Raw genomic sequence first — 26,893 nt, 5'->3', positions numbered from 1 at the left:
CCCAGGGCAAACTGGAATCAGCAAGGATCAGGGGTGAGTTTGATGCCTTGGGAACTGGAAAAACAGTGACGATGCCCAGGGGGCCATGGTTTCCTGGTGGGCAGCACTGAGGTCCTGGGTGGCAACGGCCCCAAACCCGAAGCTGGAGCAGAGGTTAATCCGGGAGGGGGGGGCGGTAGGTGCCTTAGCGGGGGAGCACCTTCAGCCTCCGCAGCTCTCCCTGGACCCTGTGCTCCAAAGCGCATGTCAACTCCACCAGTGGGTCCTGCCTCCTCTTTCCAAAAAACGGCAATGACCGGGACCGGCTGGGGCGGGTCTTCCTCTACAACTGTTTCCTTTAAGCAATCCTATTTTGCCTGCCCTGCAGCAAAACACCTCATGAACTGACACAGCATGCCCTGGGTGGGGTTCGAGAAGGGATGGTGGCTGGACAGGCACCCCAGACCCCTGAGTGGGCTCCCGGCTCCCTGTGGTCCCTGGCGTGACCATGTTGGGTGGGACCCTAGGGCTCGCTAGCCTGAGGCTACAGCATCTGCGTTCGGCATTAGTGATAAATAAAGACAGGGACACACTAATAAAACCATACTCTGAGAAAACAACCCATCTCCTTCTTAGATGAAAACACAGACCAACCATCTCTGCTGGGCTTTGTACGGAACGCAGACAGGCGTGATTTGCTCCCCCTGAAGGGCTGCCAAGGCTGCAAAATGAGCAGAAAGGAATGATGTTCCCGTGTTAGCAAAGCCCCTAATTTCAAGATTCGGAGGCACATTCTTGGTGTGTAAGAGGCAACACCATATCCTTGGGGCATGATGTGACATGCCTGGGGGCCATGGCCTCTGTCACACGGGCATGTCACCCCAGTGCCTCCGGGTGTGAGCTGATGTTCACAACGGGGCGGGGAAGGAAACACATTGAACAGGGCCAAGTCTTCCCTGTTAGAGTCAAAACGGATAACTGTCAAGGCCTATACCTCAACCACACCCAATGCTCTCTGAGTTAAATGAGCTGTAAAGATCAGCATCTTTAACCTGGGCCAAGCGGGTGCCCAATGAAGTCACAGAAGAGAACAAGGAACTGTTTGGCTGGCTCCCAGGGCCGGCATAAAAAACCACCACGTTTTTATTTTATTTCTTCAAAAATAATGTTTTTCTCCTCGTAAATAATAAAGGGACTTCTTTACCACACTGCTCAGTCAGGAAACATTAGGTATTAACAGAACCACTTTGGAGAGAGGCACTGTCTTCACGGCTCACTTCCCTCTTGCTTGAAAGACTCCAACATGTTTACTTTCCAGAATGAATTTCCAGAATTTCAGCCACCTTTGGTTGCCCAATTATCATTGGTTGAAAAAAGAAAATCAAATTATAATTCAACAAAAAAAAAACCCACCTTTGGAAAATTTTGCTCTGACAAATTCTAGGTATAGAATGATAATAAGATGCTGATTACTGGGTAATGGAAATACAACTTTTCTTTCTTTTCCTGCCTTTCCTACTGGGTGAGGAACTAGGGCTTAACTATGAAGGAAGATACAAGCTCTTGATGTTTCTTGACGGTTCACCACATGGAAAATGTGGGCCAGAATCCCAGACCCCATCCCTGGCGTCATCTTATTTAATTCCTGCTCAGCAACTTGAAATGTCTTTATTATGCCCTTTTCCCAGGTGAGAAAACTGAGTCCACACAAGATGAAGCAGTTTGCCCAGTTCAATTAGGTAGCAACAGCAGGGCTATTGGATTTCAGAGTCCAAACTCTTAACTTCCATGTTATGCCTGATCCCCAGCTCTGGGTATTTTAGCAGCCCAAAGGATACATACAAGTGCAAAGGGAAGCTGCACACAGGCTTCCCCATGCAGGGGCCTCAGCGTCACCTGTGCCTTCAGAAAGGCACCACGGACACCTGCGTGCACCCCTGCCATCAACAGATGGCACTCACGAGCAAGGGCTGCACTCCCGCAGGGAGCCCCGGGGACCGAGCCATTTGCAGTGCGTGGTCAATGTTCAAATGACCACAGCTTTCCCCCAGGGACAACAGAGGTCTCGTGCCATGTCCAGCTGGCTGTGAAAGATGCTATTAAAAGTCATCAATAAATGAGTTTCAGCCTTTGCTTACACAGTTTACTGTAAGGACCTATCGACAATGATTTCTTACCCTTTGTTTCCTATCAGTGGAGCTTATGACTGTAGGAAACTGGGTTGTTTTTTCCCAGTTGCCTTCAGAGGAATAAGACTTTCAAATGCCCAGGTGTAGTGACATTTCAATACATATGAGACAGAAGATGAACAGTGTGGGGAAGTTTATGTCTAAACAGTGGTATAATCAATGTATGTGCATTTGTCCCCACGAAATATGATTTTTCACTTCTATTATAATAGTTTTCTTTCACATTCCTTTTTTTCTTTCTTCTTCTTCTTTTTTTTTTCCCCATTTCGTGGGCACTGAGAAGGAAAAAGCCAGGCTACAAACCAACCAACAAATTCTCACAGCTTAAGCCCACCACCCTCTTGAGGAATCAGCAATCACAGAACCACCAGTCAAGCTCTAGCCAAGCCCTAGACCATAGCTAATTCACCCGGATATTCCTCAAGCCCAACAAATCACTGCACATAGCAGGCTTATAATATGTTTGTTGGGTGAATGAATCCATCCGTCCGTCCGTCCATCCATCCATCAAGGGAAGCTAGGCCCAGAGACCCCACTGCCATGCTGGGCAAAGTGACACTCAAAAGGAGGGCTGCCTCTCAGCCAGGCAGCAAGGCTGGGGGACGTCTCCAGAACTCCTGTCTCCCTCAGGAGGGACACCCACCTTGGGAACTTACAAGTGCTCAGGAGCCTAAGACAGTTGCTGCTTTGCAAACATCAACCAGGACTTGCGTTAAGGATTCCCACCCACAGCAGAGCACCAGGGAGGAGAGGCTCCCAATGGGATGCCCCTTTAATAATGCCCCAGACCCGCACCTGTGGCAGATGCGCCCCCACCCCCACCACGGGCTCTCTCTTCTTTCTTATACATTTCCTAAGTGTTATGAAGAGCAGAGCTGGTCACACACCCAAATAAATAAAAAGTTGGTTTGCTGTTTGGTTTTCTAAGAATACTAACGTGATCAAAAAACGGTTGCTCTTGACAGACACAGAACTAAATTTCTCCACCAGCGAGCCACTATTCAGGATTCCAGGATGGCCCTGGTTGTTTGGGAAACCTCGTGGAGGCCATAAAAGTCCAAATACCAACTGCTAAATGGTTTCCTCCAAAAGCCCCCAGGAAATAACTACTGCCCCCTTGAGAGCTGACATGTCCAAAAGATTCTTCTAGAAATGGAGGCCAGAGTTATGGGGGTGGTGAATTGGGACCCTGATGTCTTGGGTCCTCCTCCACAGCAGAGGTGGGACTGGGACACGGGCCCTTGGCTCCGCCTGGCCAGCTGGGGACTCCTGAGGGTCAGCCTGGGGTGCAAAGCTTCACCAGTGCGGGCCCTGGGGTGGCAGCAACACAGGGTGGGGCCTCAGCAGGGCACGTCCCTCCTCTACCACACATGAAGAGGTGGCAGCCTGGCCCCTCTTTTTTGTGCTCCTTTCTGGCCCTCAGCCTGGGGCTCTGGATTCTGCAGAGAACGCTCTCTCCTTCCTATCCATCCTTTCCTGAGGCCCTGCAGACCATGAAACCCCAGCCGGCTTTTCCCCTCCCAGCCATCCCTCACCCTGGCCTCCTCCCTGGGAGCGGGAACCTCTGTTGGCACTGGGGAGGGGAAAGAGTGGCCCCTGTCCCCCTGCCAAGGGGGATGTCACACCACCAGAATTTATGGGCCAGCTCTCCTTGTACCAGCTTTTCCCAGGTTCCTCCCCACCCATTACTACCCCATTAGTTGCCCTGTGTTTTCCCCTAACTGTCACCAGCCCACACTGCCTCTTTGTTAGCCCGAGGCTCTCAGGCCAGCCCCTCCCCAGCCAGGGGCTGAGCATTGGGAACTGATTCCTCCCTCGCTCCCGTGCCCCTCCCCCGCCTCCCCCGCCCCAGAGCCTTGAGTAAAACAAACCCACCAAAGGGCATTCTTGCTCTGTTTGCACAGCACGAGTGGGCCCCCGAGTTGCCTGGCGCCCCTTATCCTCCATGAACACACTTCTCCTCCTTATTGGTATTCAGTCAATACCTTCCTTTTCTGACCCTTCCCTGCTTGGCCCCAGAGATCTGCTGACAGAAGGGCCTTTGTTGAAGGAGCAGAGGGTGCAAACACCAGGCTCTGAAGACAACACATTGACTTCAAAGGGGGAAATGAGTCACTGCTCCTCAGGCTGGGTGGGGGACCAGGACAGGGGCTCCTCTGAGCATCTCCAGAACCAGACTCTTCCTGAGGACAAACCTCCCATGCCTTCTCACAGAGCAACACCATTTCCAAAGCTATGTGTTGATTTTTATGGTTCCAAGGCTGACTACAATACGTGGGCCAGAATCCGAGGTCGGGTAGATATTTTGTTACAAAGTTTGCTGGAAGCACTTTGCTGTAAAGGATGGCTTCGGGCTAGGGGCCTTCCAGGCTCCCACCATCTGCCAGTTTCGTGTCTGCGAGCAGACTACCCATCCGAACGCCATTTGGAGCCAGCCTCTCCCTGCTCACTGGCCACCCCGTGAACTGGTTCAAGGGCTCTATAGCTACAAGCCCTTGAGGCTGCCAAACCCAGGCTCCCCAGCACCTTGGGCACATCACCGTAGCAGCTGCCAATTCAGCTCCCCCGTGAACTCTTCCAGGGATGAGGCAAAAAGCAGAGTAGCCCCCCCCCTTCTGCAGTCAGCTCTTGAGGAAGCCGGCCTCGTCCGGAGCAGAATCCGCTTCCCGACCTTCCACCCACTGTACCCACTTCTGCTTCTGCAACAGATCAGCTCCTTTGTTCCCATGACAGCCCTTCACTTAGCTTAGAAAATTGCTCTGAGTTCCCCTACATTTGTTTTCTTCACACCAAATAGCCCCAGGCCTCTTGACTACACCTCCGATGAAATGTTTTCCAGATGCTGCCAACGTTAGCCACCCTCCTCCAGAGCACGTGTAGTGTTCTCCCCACAGCCATCCATAACGCAGCACGGATTCGGGTACTGAACGCTGTTCTCTGTATGTGCTCAAGTCGGCACAGACTAGAACAGGTCTATCCCCTCCCCTAGAGAGGACACCTTGCCTCCATTAATTCAGCCTGTGACTACACTCCCTCTTCCAGCCACCTTCCCACACTCAACTCATCCTTGCCTTAAAGTCACAGGCCCTTTTCCTAACAAGTGCTCCCAAACCAGGTCTCCCCCATTCACAGCTTTCAAAGTTGTCTTCATATTTATGGGTATTTAATTTCACCTCATGGATTCTAGCCCAGTTCATGGAGTTCTTCTACAATCTTCTGTCACCTTGGCTACAAAGTCCATCCCTTTGCAGTTCTGTGCCACCTGCACATCTGCTGAGCACCCCTTCTATATGCTCATTCAATTCATTAATAAAATGATAAACACAGCAGGGTCCAGAGATGCTAATGGCTTGTCCAAGGTGTCACAGCCAGAGGGGGACAATGCTTGCTTCTGTCACACTCTGCCAAAAATTCCCCAGGACCCCTCAGACTGCTCTCTCCAGCCCTCTCCCACCCCCACCTCCTTACTGGTCTATCCCAAGAGACCCTGATTATAGACAGGAAGGTCTGGTAAGGACTGGCTTCCTGAGAGCAAGATGGAGAAATCACCCCCTACCTAAGGGGATCCTAGTTTGTTAAATTATGCCCACTTCCTGCAGCTATGGTTCTATGCTTCTCAAGGGAGCCTCTGAGTAGCCCACCCAACAGACCAGTCTAAACAGGACCGGGAAGATGAGAAGGTCCTGGGAAGATGGAATGGGTTAGAATGAGGAGGCCTACAAAGATTCCGAGAATCACCCTGAACTTTAGAAAGAATCTGTATAACGGATGGTCACTTAAAAATAGCTTCAGCCCTCTAGCGTCTTGCAAACAAGTCTGGCGTGGCTCTTGAAGATAATGATGAGTTAAAGGGTTGACCGTAGGCATACATCCTTGCTCTATAACTAGAGAGCAACACCCAGATCTCTGGGAGAACATGCCAGGAAAACAGGTCAAGGTTAGTATGAGAATTCCTAATGATCAGAGCTACTCACCGCAAGACCAGCTGTCTTGTGAGCTCCCCATCACCGAAGTGTGTAAGCGGAGGCTGGAGCAAATGACTTTTGTCTCATTTGAATCCAAAGATCTAAGTTACTGTAGCCTCTTTTCTGTTGTGACAGATCTGTGGTGCTTCCAATTAAAAGGCCATCACTGGACCCCAAATAGCCAAAATAATTTTGAAAGAACAAAGTTGAAGGACTCATACTTCCTGATTCCAAAACTTATTATAAAAGCGCAGTAATCAAACGGTGTGGTATTAGCATAAAGACAGACAAATAGACCAAAGGAATAGAATGGAAAGCCCAGAAATAAACCCTCACCTGTATGGTCAAATGATCTTTGACAAGGGTGCCAAGACCATCCAATGGTGAAAGGACAGTCTCTTCATCAAATAGTAGTCAGAAAACTGGAGAGCCACATGAAAAGAATGAAGTCAGACACTTACCTTTCACCATATATAAAAATTAACTGAAAATGGATCAAAGACTGGGGCGCCTGAGTGTCTCAGTTGGTTAAGCATCTGCCTTCAGTTCAGGTCATGATCTCAGGATCCTGGGATCACATCCTGCTTCGGGCTCCCTGCTCAGCGGGGAGGCTGCTTCTCCCTCTCCCTCTGCCCTTCCCCTGCTTGTGCTCTCTCTCGCTCACTCTCTCTCTCAAATAAATAAATTCTTTACAAAAAGATGGATCAAAGACTTAAGCGTAAGACTTAAACTCCTAGAAAAAAAAAAAACACAGGAGAAACACTTCACGGAATTATATGTGGCAATGATTTCTTCAACATGACACCAAAAGCACAGGCAACAGAAGCAGAAAAGAGACTAACGGGACTACATCGAACTTACAAACTTCGGTGCCTGTAAGGATACAATCAACAGAGTGAAAAGAGAACGTACGGAATGGGAAACGATATTTGCAAACCAGACACCTGATAAAAGGCTAAATACCCAGAACATATAAAGACATTTCTCCAACAAAGACATACAAATGGCCAGCGAGCATATGGAAAGATACTCAACATCATTAATCATCAGAGGAATGCAAATCAAAGACTAGAATGGCAACTATAAAAAAAAAGAAAAGAAAAGAAAAAAGAAAACCCCAGAAAATAACAAGTGTAGGCAAACTGATGCAAGCACTATGGAAAACAGCATTCGTGGTTCCTCAAAAAATTAAAAATCGAACTACCATAGGATCCAGCAATCCCACTTCTGGGATATACTCAAAACAATGGAAGGCGGGGTCTCGAGATACCCACGTGCCCATGTTTGCCGCAGCACTGTTGGCAATAGCCAAGGGTGGAAACAACCCAATTGTCCATCAACACATGAGCAGATCAACAAGATGGAATATGATTCAGCTGAAAAAGTGAGAAATCCTGACACATGCTGCAACGTGGATGAACCTTGAGGACATTACGCTGAGGGAAATAAGCCAGTCACAGAAAGACGAACACTGTATGAGTCCACTCTAATGAGACACCCCGAGTGGTCACGCTCATAGAGACGGAAAGCAGAAGGGTGGTTGCCGGGGGGCTGGGGGCGGGAGCAAGGAGGACGTGGTTAATGGGTATAGATCCGCAAGATGAAAAGTTTCGGAGCTGGGTCTCATAACAACATAAACATAGATACACTTAACATTGTGGAACTGTACACGTGAAAATGGTTAAGATGGCAAACTTTATGTTACATGTTTTCAGTCATAATTTTTTTTGAAAAGCCGCATTTGACAAGAGACAGGACAGACGAGAACTGGGAAAGGCAGATGAGAGCCTGGATTTAATGAAGCAGAACCGAGCTACGGATACGTCAGTGAAAGCCGAGGAGACTTCTGGAATAGCAATACCAATCCTTTATTCACATGTGACAACGTCTACTGCCCCCGTGGACTTCTGATGCCGAGATGACCTCAAGTCCCAAAGTAATAAAGCCATGTGTGTGTGTTCTAGGAAGAACGTCTGATGCTAAGAGGCTCAACGTTACGAAAGTCAAAATTAGATTAAGCAGAGATCACCACCTGTCAAGAATTCACGAAAAAGGTAATGCACAGTATCTAGTGTTTACCTCCTTAAATCCCGCGCTATTACAGATCACAAATTTAAATGTAATAAGTTATCATTCACGTTAATAGTCACGCCAAGTTAATCCACTAAAGAGCTCTACATCATAGTCAGCTCCTGGGGAAGGCACTCAGGGAAAGAGGCTGTAGAAATAATTCTTCCATTTGTATGAAGTCACTATCTCATTTTCAGTCTATAAAGCCAAGAAAAGAAGAGGCTGCATGAGTAAAACTCTCGGGCAACAGGCTAAGCTGCCTGCCAAATCCGGAGGGAGCTGCGGCAAGATGCAAAGGGAGGGAACCTCTGTCCACACCGAGAAGACAGGTGCTGGAACGGACAGCACGCCCTGCCCTGAGCCAAGGAGACAAGCAAGAAGGCAACCTCGAGTCAGGCCTAGCCTGGAACCTCCCGCTGAGGACAAGAGGAAAGGGGAGCTGGAGAAGCCCTCCAGCCTGGGGCAAGCCATGAAGACTTCTAGAATGGCAGATTGTCCTCTATATCCAAGTAATATGGCTGGAGGGGGCATGCCCACCCACCCCCTCCATTGCTTTCAGGATGACGGTTTGGGTGATGATGGCATTCACAGCACTTGAACTGGGTGGTCTGTACAAATCACCTCTAATTCTCACAACATCCCCCTCCCCATTTTACAGATGATGAAATAGATGCAGAGAGGTTAAGTAACTCACCCAGAGTCCCACAGCTAATCAGTACCAATGATCATTGGAGGGAAAGAGAGGACTCAATGCCAATGAGCCTAACCACAACCTGGAAGAGCCAGGAAGGCTGCCCAGAGGCATACTTCTTTGGTGGGCTTCTGGAACTACGATCGTGTGTGCCCATAATTCCATAACCCTAGGCAGGGAGGAGCTATGCCATGTTTCTAGTCACTGAGATTTACTTCCTCCAAAGGGAAGCCACAATGCAGTATACAGAATAATGTCCCCCGAAGATATCCTCGTCCTTATCCCCTGGGACCTGTGAATGTCACCTTATGTGGCAAAAGGGGTTTTACAGATGTGGCTTTGTTACAAATCTTGAGACGGAGAGGTTAGCCTGGCTTTTCCAGGTGGACCCAATGTAATCATAAGGGGCCTTACAAGGGAAAGAAGGAGGCAAGAGAGAGAGGGAGATGTGGCAGCTGAAGTCGTTGGAGAGAATGATGCAGCCGCGGGCCAAGGAATGTGCCTGACCTCTAGAACCTGGAAAAGAAAAGGAACAGATTCACCCCTGGGCCTCTGGAAGAAACACCACTCTGCCCACATCCTGACTTCAGCCTCAAGTAGAGACCCATTCCAGATTTCTGACCTCCAGAGCTGTGTTATAACACATCCGTGTTGTTTCAAGCCACTGAGTTTGCGACAGTTTGTCCCAGCAGCACAGGAAACAAATCCAGACCGGGGTCAGAGCTGCCTGGGGCTGTGCCCGCGTCCTCACGCAGGTTCCCGCCAGGGGAAGACAGTCCAGCAAGTCAAAGTCCTTAAAGGCGAAAGTGGTTCCAGGTTCATTAAACCGAAGAGGCAGTATGGGGAGATGGGGTCCATGCCCTTTATCAGCTCAGGGGAGCCAGCAAACTTTGGCCAATCTCCAGCTGCCTCATTAACAGGTGAAAAAATATACCATATACCAACTCCAAGAGTTTTGCTAAGAAGTTTTTTTGCAAAGTGTTAAGTGGTCTAAGAATATACAGTGTTCATTTTATGATGCCCATTTTTCATAAAAGACAAGCGTTTCCTTTCAGGTTAGTGAGCACCTTTACCGCCTCCGGTCAGGACCAGTTCTGACCTGAGAAGCCAGATCCCTCCCTCCCTGGCCAGAAGTCCACTCCCTCACCCACGGTCTACACCTGGGTCTGCTCATGCTGGGTCACTTCTCAGTGCCCACAACTGGCCAGGTAGAGGCCTGCATCTCTTCAGCAAAGGTCTGGACCCCACAGAATTATAGGGAAAGAGCTGGAGATTTGGGAAAGAGTTGGGATGGGTTTATCAGCTCCCTACCTCTCCTTTACCCACCCCACTCCGAGGCTCCCCCCTAGAGCAGGAGACCCAGAGCCGTCCTGGGACAAAGACTGAGCCTCTGCCAAGAAGCTCCACATCAACACTGGGGCCAAAGCCACACTGACCGTGGAATAGAATGACCAGGGGCTCCTTGCCCTCCAGCATGGCGCAGGGGGGGCAGGAAGAGGTCCAAACGTATAAGCCAATGGTTCCCAGTCATTTCACCAAAAGGATGCCTTTTGATACCTCCCCACCACACCCCCCAAACATTTGAAAAGTCTGGGCCATTAAAATATCATAATCAATAATATATCTTTCCATATTTTTATTATTACTCAAGAGCGAATTAACCAACTGCCAGTTGGGGCTTCTCTTTAGCAAAAGAGGCCAGTGTTGCACCAAACTGATATGTGATTCCAGTCAAAAATCAAAGAAAATATATTTGAGTTAGCTCCTTTGGACTGATCGCACACACTGCAAAGAGTTTGAGGAACCCCAGGATTACTTCGAGCTTCTCAAGCCCTGCGGACACCTAGCTAGAATCCCAAGTAGTAAACAGAACCACCAAAGCCACAGAGTCCGGTGCAGGGGAGGGTCACGAGGTCATGCAAGGTCCTTGCCCATGCTAATAAAAAGTGGAGTCAGTCAAACCCTGCCATGCTTCACCTGGGGACAGCTTCTTGCCGACTCACGTCCATCTCCACCTCCTCCTTGACTCCCTCCTTCCTCAAGTTCTCATGGCCTTCCAGGAGCAGGGGCTCCCTGTACTAGCCTCCATACCCCATTTCTAGCAGACGGGTACCCCTGTCTTTTCTCCAGAGACTCCCTCCAGCCCACCCTCAGTGGATTTTACTTCTGCAAACCATCACTAAGCCCCTGAACAACTGGCTTCATATTTCTGGATCACAGGTCAAGGTCAACCACAGGTCAAATAGAACAGGGGTCAGCTGGCAAGTACTGAGTCCATCAAATCTATGAAGCTGGGGTATAATAGACAAGCACAAAGCCTTGAGCCGATAAAGCAGAGAAGACAGGGAGGAAGTCCGGGGCCCCCTACAGAGCAGAAGCTGTTCACTCTCCTCCCATAGCCTTTGGGCCCATGTCTGCTGCCAGAAAGACACGGCTTGCTGGCCCTGCTAAACCCACGAGTGCTGGGGAAATAAGGATGGGCAGGCCTTCATCCCTGCCTCGTCTGGTAGAGCAAGCAGGGCAAAGGGGTCATGAGGAACCTCGGTGGGGGGGCTCGGACAGAGGTGCGAGCAATTGTACCTGATGGAAACAAAATACGGAACAGCCCCACGTGGGGATATTGCTCGGTCGTAAAAAAGAATGGGACTTTGACACACGCTGCAACAGGGATGGACCTTGAGAACACTGTGCTGAGTGCATAAGCCAGTCCCAGAGGGCAAATATCATACCCTTCCACACTCAGGACGTAGTCAGGATAGGCTCATTCATAGAGACGGAAAGAAAAAGAGAGGCTACCAGGGCTGGCGGAGAGGCAGGAAGGGGGGGTTACTGTTCAGTGGGCTGGGGATGCTGAGGAAGTTTGGGGCACAGACAACACTGACAGCTGCCCACCACGGGAGTATCGTAATGCCGCAGAACGGCACACTTACCCACGGTTAAAATGGTATTAGCTCATGTTTATTTTACCACACAAAAAAAAGTTGTAAAGAAATAAAATAGAAAGCCCTGAAGAGGCAATAGTCAGTTCTTCTCGGGGAGGGGGAACTGTGACCAGGAGGTGGCATTTCAGGCAAGCCAAGGGAGAGATGGAGGCCCATCTGTCCCTCACATCTCGGGTACAGAGACCCGAGGAAAGATGATATTTACTCTCTGCTCAGTCACTCTGCTCATAAGAACCCTCTGTGGCCCCCTCTGCCTATCACCCTTTCCATACTCTTCACTCTAGAAAAACAGAGACTGTCTACACCTCCTTCTGGGCCGAGATCCGTACAACACTCTAGAATTGAGGGGCCCCTGCTCATAGGGCAACTGCATCCTCTCCATCCACCCATGTTTCCCACACCCTTCAACACCTGAGTCAAAACTTTTTTTTTTAAGATTTTATTTATTTATTTATTTATTTGAGGACGAGAGAGCATGAGCAGGGAGAGAGGCAGAGGAAGAATTAGACTCCCACTGAGCAGTGAGCCCCACTTGGGGCTCCATCCCAGGACCCTGAGATCATGACCTGAGCCAAAGTCAGATGCTTAACCAACTGAGCCACCCAGGCACCCCTGACTCAGAACTTCTTATCTCCCCAGAAGACTCCTGAGCACTCTCTTTCCTCTTCCTGTTTCTCTATTTCCTATCCCGAAAGGCAGGAGAGCGTGGAGGATTAGAGCATGCCCTGCGTTCAAAGCCTGGCTCTGCCAGCAAATAGCTACGCGACCAATTACTTCACCCCTCCCTGCCTCAATTCTCTGCACTGTAAAACGGGATAATAACTGCATAGGACTATGACAGTTAAAATGAGAAAATCCACATAAAGTGTTTGGTGCATAAGAGCTAGCAAATGATAATTACTATTATTATAACAATTACATATTGCTTTGGCATTAACCTTTATTTTTTTAAAATATTTGAATGGTAGCTCAAGTATGTTTAAATGCCTTATTTAAAAAAAATGCCTTTATCTTTCTTTATTGGCATGGCAAAATTATTTATATAATTTCTGAAAGGGCTTGAGAAAAAATCCTCACTCCCCAAAAAGTTATTCACAACAGCCCCCTCCTGTGTGCACTCTTCTCTGTTCAGAATCTTCTCGATGCTTATAAATTCCGTTCATTCCATGCTCATTTTTGTAATGCTGTGGGAGAGGACTTTTCATTCCCTTGGGCCCCTGTAAAACGTCCCCAGCAGAGCACTCTGCCTTTGCTGGGCATTCTCCTGGGGGGTGACCCATCGGCTGCTCTTCCCTCCAGCCCTCTTCCAGGCCCTGGCTGTCTGCATTTGTGAAGGCCTGTGTGGCTCTGAAGCAGGGGGGTCAGAGCCAGGGGCCGGCGCTGTGTTTAGGACATTAAACCATGCTGGGCGCATCAGCCCTCTCTGGCACTCAGGATGTCAATCTCGGGCCGGCTACCGTCTTCTGCAGAGGCTCCCGGCCAGCCCAGTGGGACGCTCGCCTTTTTCACTTGAGTCTTGACAGTGGGCACAGATTTAATGATTGGAAAGCACTTTGAGAATTCAGAGTGCTCCATAATTGCTAACTCATAATCCCCAAATTGTTCTCCGTGTGGCTGCGGGAGGTAAAGCGTCTGCCCTTGGGAGGGTCTTTGTTAGTGTGCCCCCCCGCCGCCCCCATCAGAACCCGGGCCAGGCAGAGGCAAAGGGGGCCTCTGACCGTAGAGGAGTGCCTGCCTCAGATGCTTCAAAGTGTGCTGAGAGCAAGGCTTCTCTAAGCGTGAGCCAGATGAAGGGGGCTTGATAACAAGGCAGATTCTTGGGCCCTTCCACACCTACTAACTCAGGATCTCTGATGATAACCTCGGAGGATAACCCTAGACAACTCTCATTCACACTAATTAGAGTACTAACGGAGAGAGGGAGATGCATGGGTCTGGGGTCAGAAGGACCTGGGTTTGAGTCAGCCCTGACCCTTATTGTCAGAGCTCCTCAGGCTCCTGACACGAGACCCATAAGATCTAGTTTGGGCAATGCAGCACCCCCCATGTCCCCCCAGGACATGTGCTTTCTAAGACACGTAGCAAATTAGAGGGCCTGAATTGTTACTCTACAAAGAACTCTATTTGACCTAGTACTTCCCAAACTGTCTAACCAAGGAAGTTTCCTTCCTTCCATCGTTAATGCCAGGATCATCTCACAGACTTCATATCTCAGGAGATAAAGCTCACGAAGGTCCTTCCTGGGAAAAGTGAAGCCTGGGGAGTGAGGGACAGCATGTTAAGGCAGCGGTTCCAGCAGGAAGGAGCCCGCTCCTCCCGCACCAGGGTCCTCGGTTCAGTTTTCCGCAGATCTGCCGCCTGGAGTGGACGTGTCACAATAGCGAGGTCACCTTCCTGCTTCGGGTAATTTCCCTTGGAGGCAAGACAGATCCATTTTTAACAGCTCTTCATTTCAGCAGAGAATGCCCTCCCGCCTCTGATGGGGGCTGGGGACCAGGACTGGAAGGGAGGCTTTGTTCTTCTGACCAGTGCTGACAGTTTAATTAAACCCAGCTCCAGACGGGTCAGCGGGGTCAGGCATTCTTCAACAGGGCTCCTGCAGAATATCACATCCACGCCTCTCCAGCCACCAGGGCCCTGTTAATGAGCTATCCTGGTCCTTACAGCAGGGATATAAATAAGGGGAAAGAGGTGCCCTGGGCTGCCTTAATCACCCACCCCCACCCCTTCCAGGTCCAGCAGAGACACAAAAGGTTGATCTTGTCTGGACGCATATTGGTTTCAACGCTAAAAAGCCGCCCAGAGGAACTGGGCTTCCAGAAGTGGTTTCGGGACGAGGAAGAGAATTCAACCAGTGAGAGGAGGGGGCACAAGGTCGCAGCACAGACCCCTCCCCAGATCCGGGAGGACAGAGGCACGGAGGCTGACACTCGCTGTGCTCCGCACCCAAGCATGTGTGGAGACGGGGTTTTGCTGATGTAGGAGAAGTCATGAGGTTCAAACACGTCTGACCCCTGTGTGCATCCACGAAACATCTCCACATTCTCTTGTGATCGATGTCAGGGGATGAGGCCAACCCCAAATCCAGATAACCTGCCACCAGGGTATAGCCACCCTGGTAGGAGACAGGGGTCCAGTCAGTGAAGAATCTGCCCCCACCCACTCCATGCTGCTGTCGGTCGGAGACGAGCGGATTGCTCTCAGAAAGCACTGATGCTAAGCCCTCCCCTCCTGGGCAGACAGTGCCTACCCGTCTGTCTTACACAGCGCACTCCACGTGTTCTCAGCACCGAGAACAGCGCCTGGCCCACAGGAGGCCCTGGGTAACCGGTAGATGAAAGGGTGGGCAGGTGGATGCGTAGGGTTACAGGTGGATTGGTACACAGGCAGGTAGAACTTGAAGGGGTGGGGAGCTGGCTGGGGGGGGGGTGGTGGTTGTGGGTAAGCGAGTGGAAGAGTGGATGGGTAGGCGGATGGATTAGGTGGGTAGGAGTGTGTTTGATGGGAGGATGAGCGGGAGGAGGTGGGAGGGTGGAGGGCTGGTACAGGGTGCAGAGACAGATGGGCAGATGGGTGGGCTGACTGGTGAATGAGAAGATAGGTAAGTAGGAGCGCAGATGAGTGGGGGGTGGATGTGTGACAGGTCGGTGGTGTTGGGAGGTTAGGTCGGCAGACGAGTAGGTAGATGGACAAGGAGGTGGATGGGTGGTGAGGAGAGGCTGGATGGGGGGGTGAACGATGTGGAAGGATGAGACTGAGCATCAGAGAGACCACGGTTCGAATTTGGCTCAGTGCCTTGGGCATGTCACAAACCCTCTGAGCTTGCACATCTTCATCTGTAAAATGGGGGAAATGCCGACCTCAGAGATGTTCTGAGGATGAAATCAGATAATATTTGTTGGTTGTCCCCCATGAGCCTGGCACAGAATGATCTTCCATTTGTTCTAACCATTACTGTAACAGCTGTGGTTCCTGAGACCTTTGGTGACGGTCCTGGGAGACCCGGGCGGTGAGAGGACGTCACAGGATAGGCACACTTCTGCGGGGGCTCCGACTCCCTCTACCTATAAACAAGGGGTGGCTGGATGCTCTCTTCTGAAGAGGTGGGGGAGTGAGGGTGCTGAGCCGGAACTCGGGGCCCACCCGCAAGGGGGGCATCCCCAAGGAAGCAAAGAACACACGAGTAACTCCAGGGCCCTAAGAAACATTTCTGGGGCAACTGTGCAATGCTGGTCCCAGGACCCCGCGGCTGCCTGCTGGGCCCTGCTGCTGGCGAGCACGCCAGCCCCCCTCCACAGCCCCTAGGGGTGCCTCTGCAGGCGTGCCTCATGACGTGCAGCCTCTCGTGAAGGGGAAGTTTAAACCTGTTGGGGGAGGTCCCTGCCACGCGAGGGGGTGGTTCTACACGAAGACAGACGCCGGTGGACCAGCGGCAGTGGACAAATGCTCAAGTGCAGGTCAGCTTGGAGGCTCTAGTGCCGCCGCCAAAGCAGGTCACCTGTGGATTCACCTCCTGTTCCCTGAGCTTCTACTACAGGCCACAGAGTTTACACCTGCCATGAGAGTAGGTCACACCTTTCCCCAACCCCCGCAAAGGCCTGTGGGGTAGCTGGAATTCTCTCTGTCTGATAGAAGAGCAAAACAGGACTCCCAGGGTTAGAGGAAGCCCTCCGAGGTCACTCGGCTAGCACTCACTTTAACTCCGACCACAGAGGCTTTCCAGCGCTCGTAAAAGGTGGGAGGTCTCCTACCATAAAAACCACACACACTTCTTACAGAACATCTGGGAAACACAGAAAAGAAAAAAGTCACCCAGAAACATTTTACAGTCTCTTTCTGTGCATTCTTTAGAGTGATTTATTTAGTGATTATATTGTCAGTATAATTTTGCATCCTGGCTTTTGGTAACACAAACATTTAGCTGCATTACTTTACATCTTCCACAGAGACCACATTTAATGAGGATATAAATATTTCCTCAAGCAGATATACCATAATTTACTTAACTGTTCCCCCAACGTTGAACATATATTTCTATATTCAGTATTCTATATTTCAATGTGGGAATATTCTATATTTCAGAATAGGAATACTCTACATTTCGGGGCACCTGGGGGGCTCAGTTGGTTACACATCTGCCTTCGGCTCAGGTCATGATCTCAGGGTCCTGGGATCGAGCCCCACATTGGGCTCTCTGCTCAGCAGGGTACCTAGTTCTCCCTCTCCCCCACATCCCTGCTTGTACTGTCTCTCTCTCTGTCAAATAAATAAATAAAATCTTAAAAAAAAAAAAAAAGGAATATTCTACATTTCAAAATTCTAAATAATGCTGTAATGAACATGGTTGTGCTCATGTTTTATTGTTTCCTTAGGCTAGATCCCCAAATGTGAGATTTCAGGACCTTTGAAGGCCTGGTATCTAATTCTAACCTGATCACCAAATTGCTCTGTGGTCCAAGGCAAGTCACGTCTCTGGGCCTCAGCTCCCACATATGGAACGAAATGGACAAACCAACACAACACGGGGGAAATATTACTGAAGAACAGCCAGTAACGGGATTTTAACACCTGGCAGCCACACACACAAAGTCAACCTAAATATGGATTGCGCCATCCAACACACTCTGTGACCGCACCTTACCTACACATTTGGTCTCTCTCAAACCTGTTTCACGCTGATTTAGCATAACAGCCTCTGCCGAAAGTCCATGATTTGCTCCAGGTGGGAAGGATTAGCAACGGAGCCCTCAAAGCAGAGGGGAGGTCAACAGGTGAGAGACCAGGACCACCAGGCCCTGCCTCCCCTCCTACCCTGCCTCCTAAGGGAATGTGGTCCCCTCCAGTTCCTGGAGGAGGAATGGGCTCCCTAGTAAGACAGCTCCAGGTGATCCCACAAACCCTCAACACAGCTCATTGGTTCGGGAATGATCTCATGACCAAAGGTGAGCCAATCAGATTTTTTCCCCAGAAATCTGCAGCTGGGACCTGAGACGTGGGGATTAACTCCAAGGTCACAGGAAGTAGGAGGGGAGTCGGCACTGTGGCTAACCAAAGTCACGGCGGAACTGAGATGCTGCGCATAAGCCCAAGATACTGGTCAGCAGGGAGAAGCAGGACAATAATGAGATATTCAGAAAGAACTAGAATCACTGTTCACCTCTCAGTTCTGGTCCCAGCAATACCTCACTTCCTGTCCTGGGGAGCCTGTAAGTCTGCTGGTTGTGCCTCGCAATACCCCACCACCCTTCCCATCACCAGCCTGCGCAGGTTTCTGTTTCCGGAACCCAGAGTGCCCAAGTGCTCCTCGCCCAGACCAAGCGAACCAGGAGAATTATCAGAGATGTTTGCAATGCCAGGTGCTCAGGTCAATAGACTGAAGGTGGAAATGGGACAAAGAATATTGGCAAATAAATCTTTAAGCACTTGCCCCTGCACCCTTCCTTAGCACAACAAAAGCAACTCAGTGAGCCAGAGCCCAGAGACAAACAACCAGATCAATAAAAGGGTTTGTTTAACCACTTCCCCCAGGATGTGCACTTTTGAGATGGCCTGAACTGGAGGGGCGCCAGGTGGCACTGAACCAGGTTGGGCCCAGTCATGAACTCAAGTCCCAGACTGACCTGAGTGGGGACACTGCACAGGAGTCCTCCCCAAAGTCCTGCTGCCTGGCACACCTGTGCTTACAGATGAGCTTCAGAAATATTAACAGGGGAGCTAGGAAAATAGTTTCCCTTCATCAGGTCTGGCTATGCTCCTGGAACATCTCCTGTGGAGAATTAGGAACACACTGGCTAAAAAGAAAAAGCAGTAGGTACTGGGGAAGGGTTCTGGTTCTAGAGCCTGGAAATACTCCCCAAAGAATCACCAAGCCTTCAATCAGGCGGCCCTTCTCTTGGAAGTCCCTCTGTTCGGTGCTGATTGGCCCCCTCCACAAGACAGCCAGCCGGCCACAAGGGTGAGAACATCCAATGTTTCTGGAGGCCACTGCCTCCTCCAGTTCCCAGCCCCATAGGGTGCCAAGAGCAGGAGTCAGGCAGACTCTTATCTTCTTCAATGGCTTTTCCACTCCTTGAATGGAGTTCCTTATGCCAGCCTTTAGATATAAAATCCAGTTATTTAATATTTGTTAAAGCATAGAAGCACTTTTCTTCAGTAAAATATGAAGCCATGAAGAGCACTGGGTGGGGAGTCCCAAAGGAACTTGACTACTGACCCTGAGAAGGTCACTTCACCTCTCCAACCTTGACTTTCATCTTGACTTTCCTCGGCAGTAAAACCATGAGGAACTGTCTGCCTCACAGGGTCACAGGTGTCAGATGAGACAGGTGCACCCGAGTGCCAACTTCCCTGCAGGGCCATTTGCTCACCAACACTGTCAGGAACAGAGCGAACACCTGCTACAGGCCCACCGCAGTCCTGATGCTTTATATGCACAATCTCAACTCAGCCTCACAATAGCCCAACCGTGTACAGGTAAGAAAAGCAGGCCCTGAGAAGTCAGACCACCTGGAGTTACACCTTGAAAAACCCAGGACCACCTGAGCCTTGATTTTCTACTGCTCCAGGCTACCCAGCCGTTCCACTAGGGATCCAATTCTCCAGACACAAGTCAAGAAAGCAGCCGTATGGACCACACAGTGTCACTGCTCTCAGGAGGGGACCCCACGGACATGCAGGGCACCAATGACACTGGTAAAAGGTAGACCCAAGAGCTGGAGACAGACAGAGACCCCTGCAGAGCTGTCCTCTTCACGCCAGCCTCAAGAGCTGGTGGAAGGCTCCGGCAAAAGATGGCAGCCCCTCAAGAGATGAATAGGGCTGGAAGTAACCTCAAGGAAAAGGCGAAAGTTTGTGAATTTAGATTCACATGAGGGGGTCTTGGATATTTTAAAGTAAATGAGGGATGGAAAGAAGCTGTGTCCATCGATGAACAAATGGATAAGGATGTGAGAGGTATAGATATATAATGGAATACCATCCAACCATGAAAAAGAACGAAATCCTGCCGTTTGTGACCACATGGATGGACCTTGAGGGATTATGCTAAGTGAGATAAGCCAGACAGAGAAGACAAGTACTGCATGGTATCACTTATATGTGGAATCTGGGGAAAAAAAAGAAATCTAAAAACAGTCAAACTCATAGAAACACAGAATAGCAAAGTGACTGCTGAGAGCTGGGGGGAACAGTAGGAAGAGGCAGACAACAGGGTACAAACTTGCAGGGGTGAGATGAATAAAGTCTGAGGATCTAATGTATTACATGACAGCCGCAGTTATAAGACCATCTTGCATAATTGAAAGTTGCTGAGAGTAGAACTTAAATATTCTCACACATACACAAAAGCCAAACAAATAAATAAAAGGATGACCGTGTGGAGTGATGGATGTGTTAATTAACTAGATGGGGGACCCTTTCCTGTGTATAGCAAGTCATCGCAGCGTACGTGTTAAGTAACTTTCAGTTTTATTTATCCATCCTCCCTCAATAAAGCTGAAATCTCAAAATAAATTTTTAAAAATTTTTAGTAAAATAAAAGAGAGAGGGTCAAAGCAGGTGCCCAAAGCTCAGTGGCAACCACGTCCTGCACACACAGGCTCTGAAGCCCGGGTGGAGGAAGACAGTGATCAGGGCGGCCAGGGGAAGGGAAACCGAGCAGGCAGATAATGCTGGGACAGTGACAGCAGACGTTGGAAAGGTGAAGAGGGCTTGCAGAAAGGAAAAAGAAAAGTACAGGAGGTCAGCAAGAGAAAGGATGTTCAGGATGAATTTTTGCAGAGACAGAGCTGTGATAATGCCCTTGAGAGCCAGCTTCCAGAAAGGACCGGGCAGAGAAAACAGGAGCTGCTGGAGCCTGGGCAGGGCAAGGCCAGCGCCTGCACGTGACCAGTCCTAGCACAGACTTCAGGTTAAAGCCCTGGTTAGAGAGATGTTAGGGCAGATACCTCTGCTGGGAAGGGCCTCGTGCCTTAGCACTCAAGGCAAGTAAAATGCTCCCCGCATGTGCCTGGCACCGAATGAAAGGCCCAACCTACCGAGTGACAGAGGACTGAAGAAGGCCTAGCTCAGGACTGAGGGTGGCAGAGACCAGCGGAAGGGCTCATCACTGAAGGTCACTGTGGCGAGCCTCCAGACCAGAAGGAAGAAGAAACAGGAAGTGACCTGAGAGACCATGTGGACAGCTTCAAGACAAAAACTTGAAGGCAGTTTCAAGGACACAGGGGCTGCCCCATGGAGACCCCTAGGTTCATCAAGAGCTCTGGAAGTCGTGACATGTGTGCAAAGAATTGGCTGTGTTGAATCCAAACTCCAGGAGCCCGCAGTCACACCGTCAGCACTCAGGCAGTCCTGGGCTGCCATCTCCCACCCAGCCCCCACACCTCAGTCCTGTCGAAGTCACCTGCTGCCTCTTCCTCCACCTGGTGCTGTCCTACAAGCCTCTCCAGAGAAGACTAGCAGCCTTGCTTCCGCACACACAGTGCTCTGCTGGCCACGCAGAAGGTCCCAACAAGGGGTTTTCAGGTTGTAAATGGAAATAACTAAAAGAACTCAAAAACCTCCCAAATCAAAATTCAAAATCCTGACAGCCCTTCAAAAATCTAACGAGAGGGGCGCCTGGGTGGCACAGTTGGTTAAGTGTCTGACTGTTGGTCTCGGCTCTGGTCGTGATCTCAGGGTTATGGGACTGGGCTCTGCGCTCAGGGTGGAGTCTGCTTGGGATTCTCTCTCCCTCTCCCTCTGCCCCTCCCCCCAGATCATGCACTCCCTCCTTCCCTCTGGAATAAATAAATCTTTTTTTTTTTTTTTAATGTAACAAGAGTACACAGTTGTTCTATATGCTTACAGAAAGCAAAGGTAAGAAAAACATAAATTGTTGGGAAACAGATTTAGGGCTCAAACTTAAGAAAATGTTTCTAATATGCAGATCTGTCCAATAATGCAACTGACTGTCTGGGGAGAGAGTGAACTCCTCATCATTAGAGGCAGCCAAGCAAAGACTGAAGGACCACAGGCTAAGGAACTGCAGAGGAGATTCCTTAGATAATCCCTAAGGTTCTGTCCAACCCGAGACCCCACAAAGTGAAATAAATGTTGAACAATTACAGCCACATTCAGCAAATCATAGAGCAGCAGAATTAGCCACTACCCTTGAAGCTTGAAAGAAGTACATTTACAGCAAATAAAAGTATGACTTTATGCCACAGTTGATAAGCTTCCAGAACTCATGACTCCGATCTGACACTAGAAAGAGATCCAAGAAGGGCTTCACGGAGTGAATCAATATTCGACCCAGGGCAGGTTACCAAAGGCTGGGACAGATGTGCAGGGTTGGAAAGCCTGGCATTATGGCTGACAAGAACGCCCCCCCCCCAGAACATTCTGCCACCTGCCCAGTCAGAGTCAGCACGCAGAACTGAATGAGCTGTGGATCCCGGCAGGTGCGACCGCTGAGAAACGACCCATGGAACGAGGTTGAGGGAGAGCCCGGGCCCCTCTGACCAGATGCGCCCCCCCACCCACGCCACAGCCGCAGTGTCACTCACAGCCTCGACAGAGCCTGGTTATTCTGGAACAGCAGTTCCGGTAACAGGTGCAGCTGGTTCCGGTTCAGTCGTCTAAAAGAGAGAAGAAAGGAAGAGTTGGAAGGTGCCTCGACGTCCGGGAAATCCAGAAAGCTCTGGGTTCCGAGTGAGAGGGCACAGGTTCACATCCTAACAGGGTCACTGTGTTGCCTCCAGGGAAATGAGCTTCCCTGGGCCTCGGTTTCCATGAAGTGCGAGTCCGCCATCCGACACTGGGGGAGGACGAGCACCGGAAGGAGCTCCCCGCCAAGGACCTGATGGGTGGCGGGCAGTGGACGCTTCCCACGATTTCCGCCCGCGCTCCTCAACATCATCATGTTACATGCGCAACACCTGCTCGAATCCATGAGGCACTGAAATACTATCTTGGCTTGTGCGCTGAACACCTGACTCCACTTGAAATGGAAGCAGGGGTAGAACTAGCCCCACGGTTCTGATTGTTCATGGCTTTCACCCATGTTTGCCTCGGTGGCAACCTAACTTTTATTGTTTGCTTTAGGTCTTTTTCTCAACCTGAAAATCGCGCTATCGACTTTTTTTTATTATTTAGGAAAATGCATGCTTCATTCTTTACAAACCTCAAATAATAGAAGAAAAAAGTATTCGGCCACCTGCATTTTCCTCACTCGACAATCTGTGGCTTTCTGTCCGTGCAAAACAACAGAGAACAAGCCCTTTATTTTTAGGGACTAGGATGCCCGTCATTTCTCATTGCTCTCCTGGTGGGAAGAACAACTCAGTTTATACACACAGGCAGGAGTGGGAAGTCTGGCTCTGGAACTTGGCCTGGACGGAGGATGCAACGCGGAAAGAACCCAGACTGGCCCTAGGAAAGCAGCAACACCCCACGGAGGTCAGCAGCCTGTCCTCTGACGCTGGAGGACGACTCCTGCCCATCGGGGGAGCGACACCTACACGTGTGGAAGCTTGGTATTCGCACACTGTGGTCCACGGGCCACCGCAGGGGCTTCGCCTGGGAGTTGGTAAGAGCTGCAATATCCCAGCCTCTCCCCCAGGCCTGGGGAGTCAGACTCTGCATTTCATCAGAATTCCCAAGTGATCCGGGCGCACACAGAGGCTGGAGAAGCTCTGGCGTAAAATCCAGCCCCACCCACCAGACCACAGCACAGTTCGGGTCTCGCACGACCATCTCCTTTAACGGCGCGGGACGAGCATAAACCAATTCTACACAAGCCTTCTTGTGCTAGGGGGGAGCAAGAAACGTAATTGTCTGTGGCCAACGGTAACCCGTCTGTGGTTACCTCCTAGGAGGTCACCCTTCATCTGATATGAGAGAAAGGCACCATTTTCCTGCACGGTGCAGACAAGGAGACCAGCTGGAAGAGGTTAACTCAAAAGGGCAGGCTCCTGGGGAAACACATCACTGCCCTGGAAAAAAAAAGGGACCACCACTATAATCCTTAAAGCAACAGAAGTGGACATCAGATCACCCCAAGTTCCTTAACCTTGTCCAGTAAATTAATCCTGTATTTACACTGCCTGGTAATCATTGGTTTTCATTCTGTTTTGTTTTCCCCCAAGACTTTCTCATTTTTCCAGCTTCAATTTCTGAAAACACTGCAGAGGGGGGAAAAATTCAATAGCCAGTATAAAGCAGAAAATCAAAGAACAGCAAAGGAGGGCCCTAGCACGGTGAAGGAGCTGCAGGTACTAAGAACAGGGGCAGCTGTAGTGGTGACCAGTCCTTCTTAGCCCTCGGCACGTGCCAGGCACCGGGACGAGGGGAAAGCGGAAGGCGCAGGTGGGTTTCTTTCTCTTGAGTGTGACAACAAGGGCTCACATTCACGCACGTACCCTCGTGCCTTCTTCTCGCAACAACCCGAGGGCAAGTTTTACCTCTACCATCTCGCCGCATGCCTTGGCTCTTAATAGGCGCTCAGGACGTTTATTGACCTGGCTGAGCTCTCTGTGATAGCTGAGGGAGCTGGGATGCCCAGAGGTGAGGGACCCACCCTCGTCACGGCCAGGTACTAGAGCCGGGTTCTGAACAGCTCCTTTCCCCCGCATTGCACACTGGCCCCCCCTCGGCCAGCACAGGGTGGCTGAGCGTGCCACTCTCCCTCCGTGCCCACGGCACGCCGACCCTTATGGCCAGCAGGACTGCACACTTCCACTTCTATACTCAAGCTTGCAGGAACTGCTTACAAGAACCAGCTATGTCTGCTCCCAAACCTACCTATGCCAGAGGTGCTTATAATTATAGAATGTAATTAACTGTGACAGAAGCGAACAAAATACTCCTGTGAAAAGAGTCATCTCTGTGAAAACTAAATTGGATGCTTTGGAGAAAGTCAATAAACCAAAAGCTGTTCATTAAAGGGCTGTTGAATTAAGTAAAAGATTGGGCCAGGGGCAGGAGGGTGACAAAAGAAACTCGGGGGGGGGGGGCACCTGGGTGGCTCAGTCGGTTAAGCATCTGCCTTCAGCTCAGGTCATGATCTCAGGGTCCTGGGATCCAGCCTTGCTACAGGCTCTCTGCTCAGTGGGGAGTCTGCTTTTCCCTCTCCCCTACTTCTGTTCTCTCTCTCTCTCATATAAAGGAAGGAAGGAAGGAAGGAAGGAAGGAAGGAAGGAAGGAAACAAAACTCGGAATTCTTCACCCAGATTGCTTCTAAGGGTCTTTTAAACATCTCACTCCATCTTAAAGAAACCAAAACCAAAAATCTTAAGCAAGTAATTTGTGTGTAGTGTAGGTGAGGAAAACAATACAGAACTCCAGTGTCATACTAAGAAGAAAAGCCTTGGGGAGGGGGTGGAAGGTGGGGGAAGAAGGTCAATAAATGCTCACTTCCATGTTTGCGCTTAAAATGGAATGTTTAGGGGCGCCTGGGTGGCTCAGTCATTAAGCGCCTGCCTTCGGCTCAGGGCGTGATCCCAGAGTTCTGGGATCGAGCCCCACATCAGGCTCCTCCCCTGGGAGCCTGCTTCTTCCTCTCCCACTCCCCTGCTTATGTTCCCTCTCTCGCTGGCTGTCTATCAAATAAATAAATAAAATCTTTTTTAAAAAATTGAATGTTTAGAGTATGTGCGGTGTTTATGACTGCCCGCTTTATTCAACTTGTATGATTGATGGATCACCACAGGTCTCCACCAAGTCAGAAGAGAGGGTGCCAGCTGTCCGCAGTGAGCACCAGACATCCCCGGGGACACGGCAGTCACACCCTCCCAAGAAAAACCGCCTGCTGTGAACTTGCGGGGGACCCAGCCCTGAAGAAAGGAACGGGAACAGGACAGAAGGGACAAAGTCTGCGGTGACAAGTCGTGACTCAAAAAGGAGGGCCCTGCCTCCCACCCCCACCATGTGTCGGCCCCCCGCCCACCATCCTTCCTCCTGCAGAGCTTGGCAGCACCAGAGCGGAGCTGCAGGGGTTCGGTCCAGGTCCGCATCGGGTCATGAATGTGTACTTCGTTCTGAGCCTTTGAAAAAAACAAACACGGCATTCATCATCCATTCTCGCTGCAGGCTCCTTATCGCTCACTCCTAGGCCGGGATGAAGAACGCAAAAGAAAAGACCACCTTGATTTTCTTCCAGGCTGCAGGAAGGCAAGAAGACAACCATATTCTTCTCCCTTTCTTTAATACCTTACTTTCTTTGAAGTAAAAGAGAAAAGTGAGGTATTAGGTCATAGTCATTAAGAGCTCAGGCTTCAGAGGCAAAATGATCCAGGTTCTAATCCCCTCTTCTGCACTTAATTACACTTAATCACCAAGTGCCTGAACTTCAGTGAACCTCTGTTTCTCATCTGTAAAATACCACTGACCACAGCGTTGTTTTAAGGATTAAATGAGATATTGTAGGGCAAAGAGCTTATCCTGGTGCCTGGCATAGAGTAAGGCAATCAACTGTAGCTATAATTATAATTATAAACTCATTGTAAGAAAATCCATAAAAAAGATAAGCACAAAGAGTAAAATTAAAGTTATCTGATATCCCACCACTCAGTGCAATGAGAGTTAATCTTCCCAATTACTTTTCCCCTCCTGTGCTCTATATACATATAAGTTGATGTGATTTACATAACATCACTCCCTGCCTTTTTCATTTAATGCGTTATTGTAAGCACATTCCAATGGCCTTAACTGTTCTTCAAAAATGTGACTTGATACCCTACGTCTCCACCAAAATGGCTTTGTCCATTTTTGTTGTCGTTGTGCTATTTAAATGATGTGCAAAGAATATCCTGTATACACATTTTTAGCCACGTCTCTGATTACTGCCTTAAAATAAAAGGGACTTTCTGGTTTAGAGGGCAGGAACTCTAGGACTCTTGGCACCTCTTGAGAGCCAAACCAAAGCAAAACAGTGAGACCAGTGACCCCCGTGAGTGTGCGTCCACCCACCCCCATGAACGTGTGTCCATCCCCCCTCCACTCACACCACATTCCTTTTTTTTTTTTTTTTTTTCATCATTGCCAACCTGAAATGCAAAACTTGATCATGACCCATTTGAA

At 49.8% G+C, this 26,893-nt stretch overlaps 1 protein-coding gene across 1 annotated transcript in view; it reads right to left on the bottom strand.

Moving 5' to 3' along the window:
- The window catches only part of SLIT1 (slit guidance ligand 1), a 161,640-nt gene that overhangs the window by 110,449 nt on the left and 24,298 nt on the right, over positions 1-26,893 (bottom strand). The window contains exon 4 of the mRNA XM_057308774.1: positions 22,381-22,452. Within this exon, the coding sequence (XP_057164757.1) occupies positions 22,381-22,452 (72 nt within the window). The remainder of the gene's footprint in view (positions 1-22,380; positions 22,453-26,893) is intronic.

Source organism: Ursus arctos, unplaced genomic scaffold, assembly GCF_023065955.2.
Source record: "Ursus arctos isolate Adak ecotype North America unplaced genomic scaffold, UrsArc2.0 scaffold_7, whole genome shotgun sequence".
Classification (NCBI taxonomy): domain Eukaryota; kingdom Metazoa; phylum Chordata; class Mammalia; order Carnivora; family Ursidae; genus Ursus; species Ursus arctos.
Note: the sequence above shows the minus strand (reverse complement) of the source record. Positions and strands in the feature narration are given on the sequence as shown.